The 22,127-nt window shown below is 35.6% G+C and overlaps 1 protein-coding gene across 2 annotated transcripts in view; it reads left to right on the top strand.

Annotated features, from left to right (window-relative positions):
* The window catches only part of RSPO2 (R-spondin 2), a 114,269-nt gene that overhangs the window by 70,643 nt on the left and 21,499 nt on the right, over positions 1-22,127 (top strand). Inside the window, exons 3-4 of one of the 2 annotated variants that reach the window (XM_069854550.1) lie at positions 3,733-3,876; positions 4,515-4,700. In XM_069854550.1, the coding sequence (XP_069710651.1) occupies positions 3,733-3,876; positions 4,515-4,700 (330 nt within the window). Of the gene's footprint in view, positions 1-3,732; positions 3,877-4,511; positions 4,701-22,127 lie in introns of both variants that reach the window. The other variant, XM_069854549.1, reaches the window with a different exon arrangement.

Below are 22,127 nucleotides of genomic sequence, written 5' to 3'. Positions count from 1 at the left end.
GATGTTGAGGCTCTGGAGCGAGTCCAGAGAAGAGCAATGAAGCTGGTGAAGGGTCTGGAGAACAAGTCTTATGAGGAGAGGCTGAGGGAGCTGGGGTTCTTTAGCCTGGAGAAGAGGAGGCTGAGGGGAGACCTCATTGCTCTCTACAACTACCTGAAAGGAGGTTGTAGAGAGGAGGGAGCTGGCCTCTTCTCCCAAGTGACAGGGGACAGGACAAGAGGGAATGGCCTCAAGCTCCGCCAGGGGAGGTTCAGGTTGGACATTAGAAAAAAATTTTTCACAGAAAGGGTCATTGGGCACTGGAACAGGCTGCCCAGGGTGGTGGTTGATTCACCTTCCCTGGAGGTGTTTAAGGGACAGGTGGATGAGGTGCTGAGGGGCATGGTTTAGTGGTTGATTAGAATGGTTAGACTCGATGATCCTGGAGGTGTTTTCCAACCTAGTGATTCTATGATTGTGTGATAGTGATGCTGATTACAATAGGAAACACAAAATTTGACACAGTTTATATTTCATTCCAAACCAATGTGTCTTAATATTCATAATGGAGGATCAACATTCTTTAGGAGTCCAAATAATAATGTTCCCTTTTCCTTGGTAAATTTAGCTGTAAAAGCAGAAGAATCTCAAGAATTCATTTATTCTAACTTACTAACCTCAGTCATAGTTAAAATAATTTATTAATCACACTTTCCTATTTTAAAAAAGACAATTTACCCCAATAGTATTTAAACAATATAATAAAATGAAGCTAGACACTGAAAACAATAAATTCTTTAAAAATGTCTCTATTTTATAACCATTCTATGGCACTTTGTAAGTGAAATAGACTTCTAGAAACTTCTAGCTTTTCTGACTTTTGGAGTACGGCTCTCCTATAATTCTTTAGTTCAGTTTATATAAATTTTAGTTAAAAAATTCTTGTAAAACTTCTCATGATTTTAAACAGAGTATATGGAGAATGTCAAAAAGAAGTAGCTGTCAGTCCCAGGTATCATGTGGTCTGTTACTGAATTAAATTATCATTACAATTAGCACCCAGTAAACCCAAGCTTGAGTATCAGAGTATCGCTCTGGTGAATTAATGTTTTAATTTCAGAATTCTTAAAAGTATTCCTAATACTTTTCCAGCATTTTCCCTAAATTGCATGTGATACTGATTAAATAATAGACATTTCATGTTTGGACTAATTTATCTTCATAGGAAAAAGCAGAAAATAAACTTCCTTGGTGGAAAACTCCACCCAACCTTAACCCAGAAGCGGCAACTAATGCTTCCAAAATATAATATGTTATCTTGGCATGGACTTTTCTGTGGTAGAAGAGAAAACTAGCATATAAGGCAAAGCAAAAAATATAAATAGGATGGGAATTTTGAAGTATGACCAGGAAACTAAAAGAAGGTTGATTAATTTGTTTCATGTTTAAATATGGGATATTCACATATTGTACTTTAAAATATCAGTAGTTATATGGAAGATATCCCCAGCATAAGGTGAAGCAGGCTTTTGCCTGCTATGTATATTTATGCATCAAAAGGCAACTTGTACCAAAGGTTTTTCACTTAGTCCTTCCTCCACCCCAAAAAGTTCAAATGGAGTAAACTTTAAATGTTACTCCTCAACATGTTTTGAAAGCAATAGTAAAAATGTTATGTAAAAAATACACTGGCATCCTTTGGATGGGAGGAAGGATTCACATGATGCTAATTTTTCTTTTAATGTTCTGCTCTGCACCTCATCATTGGACTAAATGATTTGGAAAAACCTTGATGTCTTTTCAAACTGTCTGGTGTGGGTGGGCAAGAGGCAAATGTTTTTCCTGAATATTTAAACACACTGGATGTTTGATTCAAGCATTGCAATTAATGAAGTAGTTGCAGTACACTGGAGTGCAACAAACAAGATTTCCAATTAACCGTGTCATTACATCTCCACAGCACTCACCTTATCATTTTGCTTTACAGATTCAGGAATCTGGGGTAGTGATTTTACAGGGTCGTTGTATGGACATTGATCTCCTGTTCTTTGGAGATTGGTTCAACCGTTGTGAAAAAGAAATTATTGTTCTTGGGAATTTCCTATAAACTAAACTGTGGATGAGAAGCCAAATTTCTGCTGCTTGTATGAACACAAGTTCTAAAAGCCCCTCAGGGAGGTGCTGGACACACAAACTGAAAGCATGCAGGTTATGAGTGTTTCATCTAAATAGAGCCCATAGAGCTTACTTTTGACAATGCAAGACTTAAAACTGATTTTTACATTCCTTCTAACCAAAGAAAAATGTACCAGGTTTTGAAATATTTATTTTTATTTTCATGCAATCTGCCTAATTTATCATCCAATGCCACAAGAAATCTGATCTAAAAAGCCTTCTAGTTCCCTAATAAAAAACAAAGAATAATTTCTCACCACTACCCAGTGTATGTGTTATTATATGCTCTGTTTTGGACTGCTGAAGTTCAAGAATGAATATTAAAATCTCTTTTATAAAGCCTGGTTAAATTTCAAGTGTTTTTAGGGGCTATTTACTGATAGCTATGCCAGAAATCCTTATGTTTTGTGATATTTTTTTCTTTAGAAAAGAACAAAGAATAAATAAATGATGTAAGTGGCCAAAAAGATTGGTATATTGTTGCATGGCATGAATAACAAATGCTTCCTGCTGGAACTTCAGATAGCTCAAGACAGGATGCCGTTAATGTAGGTTATATAATTAAGTATGTTAGCTGAAAGATTAGATTATTTAAACTACTTTTAAAGTGTTTATTACAGTTCCAAATATAATGGCTTTTACATTTTAATATTAAGAACATTTTCCCCTGGCAATTTTTGTAGGCATGTATGACTCACTATTATAAGCCTCCATTTACGTATTTCTGCTTTTCAGTTCTACGTATAACTTTTGGTACTTAGTTCATGTCCACGTTGCCATGTTTTTGTATGGAATAGGATGTTTCTAAATGGTCTGCTTTGGGGTCTGAGAACTGTTGTGGACAATACTTCGCTTAAGTTTTAAGAGAAATCCAGTATTTCCTAAGGCAATAGGGCAATAGTTGTGTTTTTTTCGTTGTTTGTTTTTTTTTTTCTTTTGCTATTGATTATAGCTTTATGTCTTTTAGTCATTTAATTTATTGATTTATTTAATTTATTAATTTCTTTTTTTATGGATTGATTTCATTAATAATGGAGAGGAGTTATATCCAGAAGAATTGAAGGTTTTTTTTGTGGTATCACGTGCCTATGTGTAGACACGGAAATCATACATAATGCATGAAAACATTCATTCAGCTGTTTATTTTATCAACTCATGGAAAAAAAATGTATCCTGCTTGTAATAACAAATAATAAACTGAATACAGTGCACATAATTCATGCACATTTCCCAAAATCATCTGTCACATCTTGTGTTCCTCAAAATTGCTGAAACACAAGAATAACTTACATTGAGCATTTTTCCTCCAAAAAAGAAGCAGTTAACACAACTATCACTTAATTAGATTTTTTTTGTACAGTTTAGATTTTTAAAAAATAGGATTAAAAGAATGTAGGGGAAAATGTGGTAATTAATTATAGTTAACTGTAATTTCTTTTATAGAGCAGATTTCAGAAAGACAGTATTCCTCCTCATAGCAATTCTGATTTTGTTACTTTTTGGCTTTGTAAGTCCTTTCAGTTTTAGTCTTACCTTAATGTAATTGTCTCATTGTTCCTTATGATCCTTTTGATTCAGGATGCAGAATAGAAAACTGCGACTCCTGCTTTAGCAGAGACTTTTGTACCAAATGCAAAACTGGCTTCTACTCGCACAGAGGCCGCTGCTTCCGAGGATGTCCCCCTGGATTTGCAGCCTTGGAAGAGCTTATGGAATGTGTGGGTGAGTCTTCTAGCACAACGGTGCTGTTGGAGGAGCTCTTTTGCCAGGTGGCAAAGTTCAAATGCTCATGACACTATTTTTAAGCTGATACTTAGTATTTATTTTTTTTAATCAGGAAATACACACTAATGGCTTGTGTCTAGATCTCTTTACAAATAGTAGTAGTAATGGTAACAATAATAAATAATTTCCAAACTTTGAAATATTGTATTTTTGGGAATGCTACTCTTTTGTTCTGCATCAGAACATTCTGTCTTCTTAATTGTATATCACCTTGTATGAGGATTTGTAAGTCAGAATTTGTAAGAGTTGATGAAGGCCAGTTTTTGCATTGGACCTTTAAGTTGATGATGTACCTGTTGGATTCTCGTCCTCATAAAACTACCCTTCCATTTTGCCTTTTGCCAAGGCATTGTATCTAATCAGGTTTCTCAGGTGGTAATGCTCAGGGTGATGTAAACTCAAAAGATTCTTTCTGGTTCATTAAAATATTTTTTCTATGTTTTTGCCTGTTACCAGTGAAGCTTTTAAGAGGTGTTTTCTAATAGTGTGCTTTTACTAATTAAAAAAAAATAGAAAAAAGGTAAATTAGAAATGGAAGAATTGCTAACTTGCATTTTCTTTTGCTTTATCAGAAGGCTGTGAAGTGGGTCAGTGGAGTGAGTGGGGAACATGCAGCAGGAATAACAAAACATGTGGATTTAAGTGGGGCCTGGAAACTAGAACAAGACAAATTGTGAAGAAGCCAGCAAAAGACACGATACCGTGCCCAACCATTGCAGAATCCAGACGGTGTAAAATGGCTATGAGGCATTGTCCAGGAGGTAAGTGTAGTCCATGCCACAAAAATCTTTATGAGCTTTCCTTAGCTGAAATCCTATTTCTAACTTGAAGAAAGAGCTATTTCATCCCAGCTGAAAGGGAAATCCTGTCTCTTCTCTGCCAGACAAGTCTGAAAGGCAGCAGTACTACGGCAGCCCTAATTTGTGCAGCAAGACTCCAGGGAATGGCTCAGCATGGAAGTGATTAGTCGCTCTGATCTGTAAAACTGTGCTTTTCCTGCTATGCTACTGAGGCTTTTTCAAAGAGGTGCTTTGTGGAAGAACCATAACAGGTTGCAGTTTGAACTTTAGAATGAAAATGATAGTGATGGTGGAATACCTAATTGCTCTGTGCATGGCAGGAACCTTTCTGCAGACAGCACACCCAGTGCTGATGTGATGGGTATTTAAATAAAATGAAGTTCATTACACGTGGCATTGCTAGTTGGAACTAATAGCTGGAAAGTGTTACTTATTCTGAATATTGTAGGTCAGGGCCAGACTAAGATAGGTGTGGTTCAAGCAGAGTAATGACAGTTACTAAGCTTTCCAGCATGCGGTCAGCTTATGGCAATTACCACAAATAGATAAAAGAAATAACATTTCTTTATCATGGTGTTCTAAGACTTAAGTAGTAATGATGATTTGAAAAAGCAAATGGAGTGTCAAATTTGTGTCAGTTTTGTAGACCCTTAAGTGGAGACACATTGCTGGTAGAGAGGAGTTGTGGTTATCTTTTAAATTAAAATGTTTAACCTTTCACTTGTGAAGACTGAACACTTCCAGAGTTTGCAGAATTTGTAGGGGAGGTGGATGACCAACAGGTCCATACCTTACGCACCATTTGGAATCATAGGATTAAAGAAAGATCTCTAGTCCAAAATCCTGCTGCAAGAAGGGTCATCTGTGAGATCAGACAAATAAAAAGGAATAAAGGGTTGCAGAATCCTGAGGAAAGCCATAACCTGATGAATAAACTAAAAGGGAAATAATCTTAGAATATGTATGCAAATAAGTTTACTCTGTGTTCTGGGATTGTTGATTACGTCTCTTGGCTTGAACACACTGCCCATCAGTATGTGTGAAAATTATACATTAAGTTTTAGCTTACAGATTAAACCTGAGCAAGCTTCATTTTTGCATCTAGGATGTTGACACTATCTGAAAGAGAATATAAAGTTGATTATCTGTTATCCAGGTTAACTGGCTGTTTTGCACTCTTTGTTCCACTCCCTATACTTATATACACATATGTGCACCCAGTGCATAGTCATAGTGGTACTGGGGTGCATTGTACAACACTGTTAATCTGCAACCTAAAAAAACTTCTCAAAGCCATTTAACCTACAAATTGAACATCAGTGTAGGAAGGAAGAAGAAAAGGCAAAAATCAAGGCTGATTTTGGCTGCAGTGGTTTGTGTCGCATGGTATCTTGGAACAGAAGTCAGCTGCATCTATATCAAGGTAGCTACACTTACTAGTGCTTGAAGCCTGCTGAGGTGGATGAGCTGTTCCAGTTACTTCTAACAAACTATGAAGCACAAATGGGGTTAATTATCAGATCAACTGGGGAAATGTTTTACTGCTAAAATGCAAGGAAGAAAACAGAGCTTGTGTAAGGTCCTACAAAATCTCCAATCAGTATCTTCATCTTTTGCTGTTCAGATCCATGAAATTTGAGAAAATGGCAGAATATTTTCAGTTCACCTCTATATGGTGGAGACGTAGTTATTTATATAACCTATATTTATAGAGGGAAATATTTCATGATTATACCATCTAGCTTCTGTACAAAATGGCAAATAGGAGTGGGTGATAAATTAGTCAGATGACAAATTATTCAAATTGCTGTAGATAGTTTGAGAAGTGTACTGAGGTGGACCAAAACATTTATGAATGCTGTAGTCACTGTGGTGATCTGGAACTATTGAACATTCAAACCTTTTTGTAGCAGATTCTCTTAAGTTGTTTTAAAATTTCTTGTCCAGCAATCCAGGTCCCTGATTCAAGATTTAGAGATTTACCTCTTGAATTTTATCCTTTTAAAGGCACAGTAGTGTCTATACGTCTTAGTATTTGCAGAATTGTAGAGATACAAGCTGGAATGCAAGTGAAAGATTATTTTATTTCTTTTCCACTAAAGCCAGCAATATAAGAGGATATTCTGCTTAATTTCAAATACGTTACTCAGTAACGTTTTCTTTTTGTCAGTACTAATTGATTTAACTGTTATTACCAGATGGGAATGTCACACTTGTGTATCTGTTCATGTTTTGTACGTTACCCTGTGGCTTGGGTGTAACATGACTTATACTATAAGACGTTAGACTGAGAAAAGCATACCCTGGATCATTTAGGCCACCTCCGACCCATGATGTTCTTTTCCTGATAAAAAATTTTCTCCTCTTTAGCTAAAAAAATAAAAATAAGAAATAAAAAAAACTAGAAACAGATATTGCGTTAAAAGCAATAGGAGACTTAGCAGGCAGAAATGTTACATGGACTGATAAATCTTGCTTTCTTGAAGTTTTCCCATATATTTATTATAAATGTTCTCTTTTTACTTCTTATTTTTACATGTTCCTCATGTTCACCTCAGTCATCAGTCCTCTTTTGTTTGTACACTTGAGGAAGTGTCATGTTTCATATTAAGTATTACACAGGCAAGGAAAGCAGCTCTCTAATTCTTTTATTCTTCCATCAGACTGCAGTTCTTGAAGCTATCTAACTGTTATTTTTATACAAGTCACAATACCATTTATGTATGCTTTTCAGACATGGAGAAGGAGAGGTGAAGATGGGATGTATGCCTTCATTAAGTTTTTGAGCTCAGAAGGGGCAAGGTAGCGGGGCACATCTTGAGGCTACGGTGGGAGAGAGCTCTTGCAATGACACGAGCATGTAAATGGGTGGACTTCATGCTGGCTGATTGGGTTTTGAGGGCTTTTTATGCACGAACATTTTTTGTATAGCTGCAATAGAATTTAAGACTTCTGGAAGAGCAGCAGTAAAACGACCCAATCAGATATTCTATCCTTACACTGCAGTTATGTTTCATTATTAATACTGAGAAATTATGACTGAAAAGACTAGAAGAATGTATGCTTAAATACAGAACTCTTATAAAAATGCAAAGCTGCAAAATGCATGTTAACTAAGCAGTGTGAGGTTTTTTTAGCCTGGCAAGTTACTAGTGATATGGAAAAGAGTGAGTTAATGATCTTGGTTTGCAAAAAAATATTTAAAGTAGGATAGACAATATTTAGAGTAAAATTGTACATAAACTTTGAAGGACATCCTTTTACACCTAGGATGTACTAGAATAGCATTGTTTCTAACAGAAGCCATATTACAGGTATAGTGATGCCTAGTAGCTGAGTAGTTTTCCTTTCTTTAAAATGATATATTTTATCCAAGAGTGAATGTTTTAAAATTTCTGGCTTTAACTTGACAACCTGCAGTAAAAAGGATCAGAACTTTTATAAGTCCTCCCCCCACTGTCCCTGGAAGTTTAGCACTACCTGCATTTGTTTTCTTTTGAAAGGAAATTTGGATTTATCCCTAAATATAAACAAAGGTTTATGTAGAAGAGGCTAACTGAGGATTTTTTAGTTGTGTAACAAACGAAATTACAGAATTATTGAATAATACAGGTTGGAAGGGACTTAAGGAGGTTGTATAGTCCAACCTCCTGCTCAAAGTAGGATCAGTCAAGGTGGTCTGGGTCTATATCCAGTCTGGACATGAAGTCTGCACAGCCTTTCTACACAAATGTCTTGCAGTGTGTTATGGTCCACATGGCGAAAAAGTTTTTCTTTGTATGCCATCTGAGCTACTCTTTTCTTCAATTCATCTGATGAAAAGTTTGTAAGCCAGGATGCTTTTGAGACCTTCATTTATGCATTGCAGTTGTAGTCAGTATCAGCGCAAAATACTTACAAACACTATCTGCCCTTTGAGAGTCAATGATAGGGATTTCTCTTGGTGGGTCTCAGTAAACACAACCACCATATTTCTGCCTCTTGTTGACCATGTTATGTTGCCACAAGAACAGACTGCCTAAGCGGCAAAGACTTGTCCAGGAATAGCAAGAAGTGCACCTTCACCATGAGGGCAATTGAGCACTTGACTAGATTGGTCCAGTAGACTGCCCAGTCACCATTCTTGGAAGTTTCCAAAACATGACTCCACAAAGCCCTGGGCAATGTAGTCTGAATGGTCTTGATTCTACTGTGACCAGGCAGTTGAACTGGAGACCAACCTAGATGGTTCCATGGCTGTGAACGGCAGAATGTGCTGTGGGTTTAGGCTGAAAGAACACTGTTCTACCAGTTTGGGTTTTGCAAAATTTCTTATATATTCTACTGCCAGTTAGAGAGAAGCTTGAATGACTGGTCATAGGGGAAAAGAACAAAACAAGCCTTTACCATGTTTGTTACAGTGCTGAGTTCTCTTAATCTGGTCTGTTTCATTGATGTTGGAATATATAAAATTCATATTATTCAAATTCATACCTATATGAAATACGAATATGCAGAGTATGTTTAATGTTTTGTATATAATAAAAACGGTTGTTTCATGCATTTCCAAGTTTAGCTTTAATCAGGATGAAATCTTGGTTGGAAGTGCTGATTTTTTAATTAACTTCATTTTTATTTGTCCTGTTCACTTAGTTGTCTTAATTCTCTTTTGCTGAGTGCTGCTCCCTTGTGATTTCAACACCTTGCATAGGATCTGAAACATACATAGCTTTATTTTAAGTTAATCTGCAATGGCAGTCTAAGGAAACATTGAAAGACGCAGATATAGAACTGTGTTTTATTTTTTAGAGTTTCTTTAACTTTTCAAATCTTAAAGAAAATTCCAGTCCAACTTGTTGACATTTTTGTAACTTGAGGATTTAATTCCAATTTTAGTTAAGTCATGACATTAATGTATGTGACAGTTATAGATAGAATTATCCTATTTAAAAAATATTATCTTATAAGTTGAAGTATGGTCTGAAGAGGGATGGTAGCAAGCAGAAAGTATTGTGCTTTTGGGAAATATGACAAGGTTTACGGGCAGAAAGATCTTACTGCTTTGGTTGGTATTGCATGAATCTTGAAGAACTGGAATATTATTTATCACTGTTATACTGAAAGCTGGGGTTTATAAGTCTTATCAGCATTTTAAATGAGATGGTACTGCATAGAATGTAAAAGAACATGCAGTATTTTTGGCCCTCAGCAGGCAGGTAGAAACTGCATTAAGTGTAGCTCCACTGAGAACTGGCTGTGCTAGAATATTGGTGTCACCAAGAATTCTTGCTTCCTTGTTGAATTTTGTGAGCACCGATTATACTCTGTCCAAGAAGACTTGGCCTTAGTCTATCTGAAAATATAACCCATAATTTTCAGTTACAAAACACAACTCAAATCTTCTGATGGAAGAAAGGAAAAAGAAATTCAGTATCAGTAGAGAGCTTACAAGAATTAAACTCCACCAAAGACACTTCTTTGCACAGTGTAGATTTGGAAAGTAATAGTAATGAGCAAATATTTTTGTGAGCATTTTAGTTGATGGCCATTCTGCATATCTTATGAAGGATCTAGCAAGTGGGTGCAAGAAGGGACAAGAAGAATGTATAACAGTTTGGAGGCTTTCCAGAAAACAAGAACTGTTTTATAGTATGTCTTAACCCTCACAGTCTGGCATGCTTGTTAGTGAGTTCATTCAGGAAACAAGGATTTGTCAGCTGCATAATCTGCTCCTCTGGATTGTCAACATCTACTTTGTACAGAAAATTTTGTCCTAAGAGTATTATTTTTTTTTCTACCCTTTAGCTGATCACATTCTGAAGGGACTGCTGCAGGTGAAAACTAATAGTATAGGAAATCTAAGCCCAAAGGAAAATGAAACCAGTAATAGCACTCATTTCTATGAGAATGCTTACAAGTAGAGTTTAAGTATTTTAAATTAAGGCACATATGCAAGAGGTACAGTTGTATTATCACTAGTCAATGAGTTTGTGGCAGCTTCTAAAAGAGCGCAAAGGTTGTCACCTCTGGAAATAATAAAAAAAATTTCAAGTTGGAAAGGACTGCTGAAGATGAACCAGTCCAGCCTCCTGCTCAAATCCAGCTGTGAGAAAAGAAGAATTAGCAATTATTCTGACAATCCTTGATGATTAAATATTTTCCTTCTTTTTGGTCATAGCTCTGTCCCTCTTCATATGCTTATTTGTGAGATGACAATTGATAAATTATAGAAAAAATGACATTGCTTTTAATTATTTTGAAATGAACAATATAGAAATGCACAGCAAATTTGTAATTCATTTGCACATAGTGTGCATGTATGTATATACCTGTGTTGGAGCCCTTCTTTACCTGATGCCTCTTAGATTTGGAGATAAAAGTTTGGCAGTGTACCTCTCGGCCAACAGGATACTTTAAAGTAACTGAAATATATCAAGAAACTCTGATTTTTCTTTTCTGCATTAAAATATAGTATTTTTTTTTCCTTAGAAACACACCCCCTAAACCGATATTTCTTGTATGATTGTCATCTTTCCTTCTTACAGCAGAGATAGGAGTATTAGGAATCTGTTGATGGAGGAGTATTGTTCTCCATACTTTTGTATCAAAGCATTAAGGAAAACTATGGCGTGTTAATGATGAATCATGAACTGATTATGTTCTTTCCTTAAGGCTGATGAATAACATATCTGTTAGCTCCTTACAACCCATTATAGCATGTGGATGTTCACAGCTATAGGGCAGAGATTTAGAAAGGTTAGCATAAGTGTTGTTTTTCATACAGCGTAATTTGTGTGTTATTTGGTCATATGAATGAGGAAATACATTATTGAATAAATCTATGAAATCTTATTCTGAAACTTATCTTGGACAGAAAATGTTTCAGTTTAATCTGATTTTTTTTAAAAAAATCCCCCATCAGAGCAACAAAACCCCTAAATACATGCAGAAAAGAAATTTCCTACATGTGTACTAAGAGATTTAATAACTTTTACACATGCATTTGATTAATATTCATTAAAATGAGTTCAAGTATGAACTCAGTGTGACCATTAAAAAATTGCTGTTATTTTTCTGTTAACTTGTTGGAAGCAGTCCATACCTTAGTTATTTTTTAAAGGAAAAATGCAATCCAGATAGTCTTGTATCTGAAAACTAGTAAGAAATAGTTTTTATAACCTCTGTAGACTTGAACATCAGTTTAAGTAGCAGTTACGTTTCGTTCTAAAACCAAGTACTATCTGGCAAGGATCAACATACAGATTTCCTTTGAAGATTTTATAGTAATGACTCCTCTTCATTTTATTAAAGTACATTAGATTGCTTGATGATCTAGATGGCTCTCAACACTCTAGGAACAAGATATGGCTGTTGAATCATCCTCTTCTGTTTTCTATGTGTTTGAAATAAGGTCAATTAAATTAAACAGCTAAGCTCTTGAGTGCTGTGAAAAATATCAACACTTATTGAAAATAGCCCTTCCTAGATTTATGATATTTAACTAACTGTTCAATATTTGGGTTGTTTTTTTTCCTTAAAATGGGTATAGTGGATCTTGCATGGGTGTTGGGCAGCTTGATCTTAAATCGCAATGCACTTACAAACTCTTATGCTGTTTTAGTCCAGATAAATATTACTATGGGTTACAACTGCAATTATTAAAATTTGTGGGTTTGTGTGAATATAGTGAAATAATACATTACTTACACTGAAAGTTGTAACTTAACTTAGATAGTTATAAGTAGGCTAAATTTCCTTGGAGTACTGTTGTAGTGAAGTGTGGTTTTGGTTTGATTGCTTATTTTAAGGATGAGTCAGGTTTTTAAAGTTTTTAAGAGGCTTAGTTCTCTTTGACTTAAGCAGAATTTTAAAAGCATGTTTCTTTTTTTAGTTCTAGAAATAAAATCTGTTTAAAGTGACCTTTAGAGGGTGCCTTTCACAACATTAGCAAAATGATTTTGTGGAAAAGGTTTGTTGTCATCCAATTTCTATTTTAGTTTTCCTTCTTCAGTACCACTGCCTAAAGGACTATATATACCTGAGTGCAAGGTTTTAGCACTATATACCTTATTCAGGACAATTCCAAACATGTGGAATTTTATGTATTGTTTTATCATAGTGTGGCATGATGTATTTTCAAGTTATTTTTAAAGGATAATCAGGGAATTGCTGACAGTGCAGAAGAGCCAACTCAAGCATATTTTTTGTTTCCTTCTGAATATAAATTGTCCTTCAGTCCTCCTTTTTAGTTGAAGTAATAGGAAATATTTTCTTGGGGAGACTTTCACATAGTTTTCCCAATCATTAAAAGGTTGTATGCACAATTTATCTATTGCCATTATTATATCTTAGACCAGATAAGTACTTTCAACATGTGTGTTTCAAGCATATTGTATTTCAGAAGTAGCATGTGCATCACGTGATTCAGTATCTCCTATGTGAGTTGTCTGGTTTTTAATGAATAACCGAGTAGGTACCAGAGTGTAAATCCTCATAAATGACCACAGTGTGAGTTAGAAATGTCCCATGGCAATTATACAGTTCAGGGTTGTTTAAAAATGCTGAAAGAGAGCCAGCTGCTAATCCACCTGGAAATGCAAATAGTGAAAAGAGCTGTAGCTGATCCAAGTGCGCAGATTGAATTTGTCCATAAAACATACTTGACAAATTTTATTGCGCATGCCCTCATGAAGTAACTCCTGTTGTTTTTTGTCTTTTCCTCATTCGGAAACTACAATCCACCTGTAGGAGGAAAAGCCATATACTTACTCATTTCTGATTCTTAACCAGAAGGCTGTTCTTGCACTTTATAGTGTCAGCCATTTCAGTCACAGCAGAGAAACCAGCAAACACTCACCTACCTGAGATTATATTTTCCTCCCTGAGGATCAATCAGTAAGGCACAGTTTCATATGCATCCTCAGTCACACTGCAGGCCTGAGTACGGCAGGTCTGGAAAGCCATCTGCTTCAGGTGCAGTATGACTAGAGAGCAACCAGCATCACTCATTTTTAAGGATTCACCAAGACTTGCCTTGTGCAGAAGTCTCTTCTTAAATAATAACCTGTTAGGATATACAGGTATTATTTGTTTTCACAACATTGATACCAGGGCCACATCCTGACATACTCCTGGCAGAATTTTCAGCTGGGTGTTTCTGATCCTCCTCATTTTTTGTACAGTTTATTGCTCCAGCAGAACATGTACTAATAACATGTGTTTAGATATTGGGGTTATTTCATAAACAATGGCAACTGTGGCTGAAGTAGAAAGATTTCAGCATACTATAATATTTAGAAAATATGGAGTATTTGTATGCAATACTTAGATTCTGTATGCCTCATCATCCTTGAGGATGCTATAAGAAAACACATGTATGACTCTGAAGGACTGGCTTGATGATCTCTAACCAATTAGATTCTTTGGTTGTATATGTGATTACCAACTCCTAAATTATCAGTTTAAATAATAAAGGTTTTCAGCTGAGACACAATTGGGTGCATGCTCTTTCCACAGTACAATGCAAACTAAATTATCTAAGTATTACATCATCCTCTAACTTGCAGTAGGCTAGCAGTGTACATGCAGCTAATTACAGCTGCTTGGCTGTTAAGCTAGAAACTCATTACACTGCTGTAACTTGATTGATTGTGATGGCCTGTCTGTACCCTTTTTAATAGCTTTCTTCTGGAGAATCATTTTGAGTGCACTGCAGCCTGCTTGCATGATAACTACTGGCAATCTAACGTAGCCTAAGATGAGAGCCTCATGAATCCAGGCTGAATTTAGCAGAAATTGTTTGCTCTTGTCCCACCACCAGACATGGCAAATCTGGAGAGTAAAGAATCCTGCAAAAAAGAAGAGAAGGAAAGAATCTGAGAATTAGACAGTTATGGATTCCTCCTGTTCCTTGGCTCTTTAGACAGAAAAAAAATCATGGAGGAATATTTGAGTCCTAATTAATAGCTTTTTTTAGCTGAGTGCAAAGGGTAAAGCCTATCCACACGTGCTACTTCATTGAGTGCTTTCCAAGGCCTTATAAAATCTGACACACAAACAGGCATGTCTACAGTGGTGTGTAGTTCAGAGGCTCCGAAGGTGGTGCCACTTAAGTTAGCTTAAGAAAAGGAAACAGGTGAAGAGTTTCAGCACAATGCTGTGCAAGAGTTAATTACCCCTGCTTTATTTATATATTTTTGAGGATTTATTAGATCTGGCTCAGTGCTGTGCAGGTATAATGTTTTCAGGCCATGAGGTTCTCTGTTTGTGATAAAGAACTGTGTTTTGCTGGATAGGTCCATAGCTCATGAGTGCTAACTTGAGGGATTTATTCTCTCCTGGGGTTTATTTCTGTCTGATAGTTAGCAGAGAGGGGCTTACAAAAATTCTTGAAATAGACAGTGCTCAATTCATAAATACAGCAGCTTCCAGTACTCTGCTGTAGGCTAAATTTAATTTAATTAACTTGTACCAGCTGGCTACAGGAGTCGATGGGGAATGCGAACAGGGAATGGTTGGAGGAGCAATCTCCCCAGCTGCTCTCTCCTGATCAAGTCGCTGCCAGTGTTAAAACTAGGCTGGAGTCAACTGCAGTGTTTTTTAAAGATGTGTTGTAGAAATTCTTGATAGACAACTTCTAGATGTACTGGCATCCTTACCTCTCATAAGCAGCATAGAAGGAGGCAAATGGAGAAAAATATTTGTTGCTTTTTTAATTATTTGTTTTGCTTTTTTTTAAAAAAAAATAGAGCTGTTAGAGATAATTTTACCTCAGATTGGAAAGTTTTGATACCACTCATTCCCATAGTAGTTTTTGCTTTGCACCTCAAAGGTGAATGAAAAGAACTTCTTAAACAATTTGAATTCTAAGTTCATTCTGAAGAACTACAAATGTGACTCTAAATGATGTTTGGAAAAGGTGTGGGAACACAAACAGAGAAAAAGAGTAGTAGAAAACAAGAACTGCTCATCATGAACAGGGCATCCCTACTCTGAATTGGTGTTGCATGGTATTATAGCCTCACACTAAATACTGGTAGTTTTAAATAATTTTCTGGGCACAGTCTTAAGAATGAATTAGCCTGAAATGAGTAGTACTGTGTAAAATAGCAATGCAATACCAGAGTTAACTCAGTAATGTACCTTTGTCAGTACAACATTCTGCACCAAATGATCAAGCATAGAAGTAGTATTAATTATGATGCAATACTGCACCAGTATATTTCATTCCCAAAGGAGGTCCTTTATGTCTTTATGTCCTCTCTGTTAAACATATTTATTTTGTGTGTCCAGACTGGCACAGCTTAATTTCTGAAGCGGCCCCAAATGACTAATGTAAAGTTTCCTCCACTGAATTAGGATTTTACACAATCTTTACCATTTAGTGTGAGAGTTTATCAGCTCATTTCTTTATACATCATGAACCAGGAAGAAGGCTACTTGAGTTCAAATGAAGGCTGAGTTTATACAGCCTTATATATTACCTCCAAGTGTGACATTTTAATCTTGTGTTGTGTACATCTATTTACTACATTTAAATATTGCAGACACAATAGCAAACTGTTAGCTCATCTTTTAAGACTATTCCTTTGAGATCTTTCTTCTTGTAAAACCTGATTAGTTTGGCTGTTCATATATTTGTCTATTTTAAGTCTTTTTACTCAAATTATAATATACAATAATATATGAGCATTCCTCAACATTTTTAGCTGATCAGACATGTAAGTCTGACTTCTGTGAACCTTGTACCAAGTCAGACTGCTGGAAAGCAGAGAAGCATTCAGGTATCCAGTTACAAAGAGCAGCAGCAGTAGGACACTGGTAATAGCAGATGTTTTAAGGAACATCATATTTATGAAGAACCTTGTTTAAGAAGCTCAAACAAGGGGGATGACTTTTGAGCACCTGTATTTGAGTTGCACTTATCATGTAGCATAAACACCATGGATATTTCAAATGACATTAATATCTCATGATAACACCGTGACACACTTTATAGTTAACTCCTGATGAAAATGGCAGCCAGGTCTTGAATTATTCTGCTTCTCTGTCAGATACAAATGTGAACGTCTTGAATGGGTAGCCAACTGTACTTATACAAAGAGTTCATCACAGTAGAAAGAGTACTGTAAAAACTGTCAAACTTTTTTTGCTTAATTCATTGCTTTTAAAGTTGCACAAGAAAACCTTAGCTTTTGACTAGATGCAAGTGCCAGGCAGCTTTGATCAGATCTAGCACAGAATAGGAATCACATAATGTTTGGGTTGGAAGGGAACTTAAAGATCATGGTAGGAAGCTTAATTGTCTTGAAGCTAGATTGCATCTAGATGTAATACTATAGTATCTTCAATACTGACAGAAGTGCTACATTTATCTCCTATTTAAAATGACAAATGCCTGAAGGGTTTCTAAAACAAAGCTGGTTAAAAACTACCGCAAAGATGTTTAAACTCCAGCTTTGTATTTTTGCTCTTGTTTTGCAGACCACATTATTTTGTTACCTTCTGATTTACCATCTGTTCCTTATAACTTCTAAACTAGAAGAAACAACTTTTGTGAGACCTAGCAAAGAAAACCCACAGTTTGGCAAAATATAGAGAATACATTTTAAGCCTGGAAAAATATAGAGAATACATTTTAAGCCTCGCAAAAGATTGTGCAGGAGAAACACACTCTCTAAATTGTAAAAATCAATTTACAACTCTGCCATATAGCATTAGGAATGACATAGGAGAAGGACTGAGTGCATTTATAACAGAAGAAAAGTGATTGTACCTGTTAACCACTGGCTGAAGAAATTTTTGGGCTATAAAAACTCCCCAGATAAAAAGTACCTACTGAGTAAGTCCTGCAGCAGGCTTCAAATCATGCTGGTTAGAACATTCTGGTTCAAATCTGCTCTGGTTAGACAACTAGAATAGTTGGTGGGAGGTTTCGGGCTAAAAGAAAATAATGTGGCAGAATATAGGGAGGTAAGTCCTGAAGCAAAAGTAAATTGGTTTCGAGATCACTGCAGACTGTGTCAATTTTTAATACAAAATACTGATGTTCTGATGTAATGGTCAGAATAAATTTGTCATAATCGTTGAAGGTGATTAAATATATTCTGCAGAACTCATGAATAGATGTCCTCAGCCGAAATTTGCAGCCTTTGGTACATGATTATTTTGCCACCAGACTTTCCTAATCAGCTCTGCAATCCAATGCCAGCTTGAGTGTAGGCTGCAGTAATACCTGTTTTGAGAGCAGGGAAGCCAGTGTATCATGAGTCCCAGATTCATGAGATAAATTTCATTTTCTCTTGCAGCTGTGGCAAGGAAAAGGAGAAGAGGGATTTATCATTTCTGCAGGACTTGGTAATAGAGACAGCCCAAAAAACACCCAAGTGTTTTGTAAGACGTTTTATAACATGCTGAATATTTATTTCAACCGGAGTTTTTTATTAAATAAGTGTTTGACCTTAAAATTTCAAGCTCTAAAAAAAAGTTGATTCATATGTCTTTTCAGAATAGTGTTTTTCAGATGGAGTATGTTGTGAAAGAAAAATGTATTGCTTTTTTCTTAATTTTCTTCCATCTGATTTTTTTTTTTCAAGGAGATGATAAAAGAAATTCCTTTTTCTTTGGAGGGCAATACCCGCTTTTATTATAGTGTCATAGGTTCACAGTGTCTTAAACTGTGATTGGGCTTACAAAGAGTTCACATCCTGTTTTTTGGGTGAGATACTTCTCAGTGCTGTTCTATAGATGAGTTCCTATTGATCTCTCATAGCACTGATGAGCGTGAGCTTCTTGATGGTTATTGCCAAAAGCCAGCAGTTCCATCAAAGCCAGCAAAGTTTCATTGCTTGATTGTTTTAAACGAGAAGGAATTCTGGCTGTTTTGTGATCGTTACTTGTTCCACAAAGTAACGTGATCTCAGTACTTAAAAGGGAACCTAAAATAGGAGCCAGAATATAACTACAGTCCTTCTCTCTTCATTGAGCAATTTTGGAACTTCTCTAATTCAGGGAACATTGTTCTCGAAAAATGATTAAAAAAAAAAGAAAAAGATAAAACCACCTGAATATAGATTAGAGAATTTAAACACCATTACTGGATGTAGAATTATGACTGGCTTCATCAAAGTTGGGAGCAATGTGTTGCAGAAGAACCACTTAATTTACTTAATTTTTTTTTTCCAAACACTTGTTCAAGTCAGCATGTCTAGATCATCTTTCAGGGCCACTAATACAGGGTGTGGATACATTGATAGGGGTGTGTTTTGTTTTATCATGTGAACCAGAATTTAATCTAATTATGCAATTAACTGTGTAAAAATATATGTGGTAAAGACATCACATCAGCTCACTAGCAACTGAATTATTTTGTCTGTGCCACTTATGCTAGTTTTTCTAATGGATTTGTTCTAAGACAATAATAAAAAAGTGAATAGGGTGAGGCCTTTTTACTGATAACAATGTGAAGTGGAAAATTTTGGCTCCTCCCTCAGTCAAAAATGACTAATTTTGGAAAGACACTTTTTTCGGGAGGTGAAGCTCTGATACTGTCAGCATTGCAGTGCTTCAGCTGCCAAAGGAAATGTACAAATCCTTCATATATGTAACAAATACATCCTTCAGTGGAATTCTTTGAACTGTGGAAGTTACCATGCATTACTTGCATGAATTGTTATAAGAAGGCTTTGCCTTATCACTTCCTAAGACAATTAAGTAACGAGAGTAACATAGTAATGTGGACATTAATGGGAATTCCCTGTAATGCTTTCCTTTGTGATTTTTGTCACTAGTTTCCCAATTTCTTCAAGCTCAGCTGCTGGAATCACTGCTTTCATGTTTTAGCTGCTTTTCCAGTCTTTGCAGCTGCAGGCAAAAGACTGAAAACACAAATACCTGTACACCTCAACACATGAAATCAAATAAAAAGCATTGGAAATCAATTATTGTTTAAAACCTAGCGGTTTTTACATTTTGCTTGGAACTGACTTGTGATTTGTTACTCAACGTGGTTGCCAAACTTATACCTGATGTCCAGTCCCCAAACAAACATTTTTAAAGGTGCTAGCTTAGAGTTTTCAATATTTGCTAAAATGCTGTGTTTCATTTAGGGATTCTTGTGAAAATTATCATGCATCTCTGTATGAAAACATTTGGCATTTAGTGTGTAGGGCTGTAGATTTGTCTTTGTGTAGGGCTGTAGATTTGGCACATTTCCAAAAAGCTTGCTTTCATGGTATTTACGTAAAACCTAGTCAGCAGCAAAAAATCAAGTGTTACTAGTGAAGGAGCACTTCTATACAATGATTTAGCATGCTAATTTGAGGAGACTGGAAATTTGTATTCTAGTTTTGGCTCTGAAAAAATGAGCTAATGCAATGCATTGTGACTGAGTGAAATAATAGCTGGTAATCTGTGTCCTTGGGTCCTGTCAGCAGTTTCACTTGAGTTGAATAGGTGTAATTGTATGTCCTCAAAGAGATTGCACTAGACCCAGTTATGATAGAGTCAAACTTTCCAAATACTTTATTAAGCACAGCAGTTTCCTGCTACAGATAAAAATATGCCAATCTTTAGTTATATTTACATTCTGCTAATATAAAGTAACCTTTCAAAAAATGTGTTGTTTGTCGTCTTCAGAGTTGAGTTGATTGAGGTTATCTTATTACAGTGTCCGTGTAAATGTAAGCTTTAGCTGAGCCAAATTTGAAATAAAAAAAGGCACATTTTAAAAGGTCATTGAATGGTATTAATGCCACCATGCTACCACACATACCAGTTTTTGAAAGCAAGCACGTTCTGTTTGTTTGACCATGCAGAGTAGTCACAAGGGGAAAATGTGGGAGGTTTCAAGCTGAAGTCATTTTCTAGAAATTGAAGTGATAATGGTAACTGCCGTTAGGCATATGACTTAGTAGTAATTCAGAGAAAAATTGTTTACGTTTGGCAGAACTTATTACTAAACCAGCTTCATAATCTCATTTTTGCTAGCAAATGTATTTTCCCATTAAAAAGGAACTGAAATATACTTATGGTGATCTTAAACTTTTGAAGATAAATACTTTGTCTAGCTTGGAAGTTTTGGAGTGTTTTTCTGCCGAATTTTAAGAAAAAAAAAACAGTAATCAGATCTAGACTTATTGCTTGAAGCTTCATACAGTGTTTATTACAGTCTAGCTTTATTTTGACAGAAAAATAGCAGGAACTTGAGTATTTAATTGTGTATGTAATGTTAAAATTTGGAAACATTTTTGTTTGAGTAACTGTAGGTGAAGAGCTAGACTATTTGTTATTCTGCTCTGTTTTTTATAACTCCAGAAATCTGGCTAAGATATGGAAACTTAGATTTTTTTTGTCTGCTTAATTTTTTTCTGAATAGGTTTGACATCTCTCATCTTTTTAATTTATATCTAAAACTTACCATGTTATCTCCAAAAGCTAATGATCCACTTTAGAGATTGGGACAATAGTTGTTAGTTTATATATATAGCACAAATATTAACATGTATGCATATATGCATGGAAATAAAAAGTGTTTGTATGCTTCCAGGCTTGCTAGTATTTCCTAAATCCAGAATATACTTGAAGCTAGAATGGTCAGAATCTTTTGCTGTTGGTATTCTAATACCCAACTGTTGTTTATGCATTAAAAACAATTTCACTATAAGCAGACCCTACTGAGTGCTGACCACTTTTAAACATTTATTGGTCATCCTTTCAGAGGGATGAGTGTGTTTTAAGAGATTCCTCTGAATTTCTTCAAAATGCATTACTGACTTCTAATTTGGACTTGCTGTTCTGAATCCCCTGGTGGTTTGTGAAAATATCCATTGTAAAGTTAGTCTTTTTCTGCCCAAAGTAATGGTTTCGTAGAGCATGCTGTGGGATTTTTTCAGTCTTGTATTTCTCCACACTAAAATTCAAGATTGTAAAATGCTAGATTACAAATAGTCCCATAGAATCATTTTCTCCTTTTTTTTTTTCCAGAGGCAATGGCCTAGTTTATGAAATATTTCTGACTATGTTGCAGTTATTAGACCAAATAGGACAAAATGATCTAGTAGTCACATGTTCTGAATGCCCCTCAAGATGCTCTCCATGACTTTGGTTTATAAATGGAGTTTGAAACACTGTCATTAAAACTTTCTCTACACTATTCTTGGAATAGCCTGGTATTAGTGAAAATATATTCAGTTTATTATATTTTCAAATATTTAAAAGCCATTTTTACAAGAGCTAAATCAAAGAATGGAATAGTGAAGGGAAGAGTGAGAAATAGAAATTTCTTTATTGTAGCTACCAGTGAATTACTTATTATTTTGGAATAATGTCAGCACAATATGTCGTTGAATACAGTCATGATATTAACCAACATCCCTAGAATCCTAACAATTTAGCTTTCTATATCTTTGT

This window comes from Phaenicophaeus curvirostris, chromosome 3 (genome assembly GCF_032191515.1).
Source record: "Phaenicophaeus curvirostris isolate KB17595 chromosome 3, BPBGC_Pcur_1.0, whole genome shotgun sequence".
NCBI classification, from domain to species: domain Eukaryota; kingdom Metazoa; phylum Chordata; class Aves; order Cuculiformes; family Cuculidae; genus Phaenicophaeus; species Phaenicophaeus curvirostris.
This window is presented reverse-complemented; position numbering and strand designations above follow the sequence as displayed.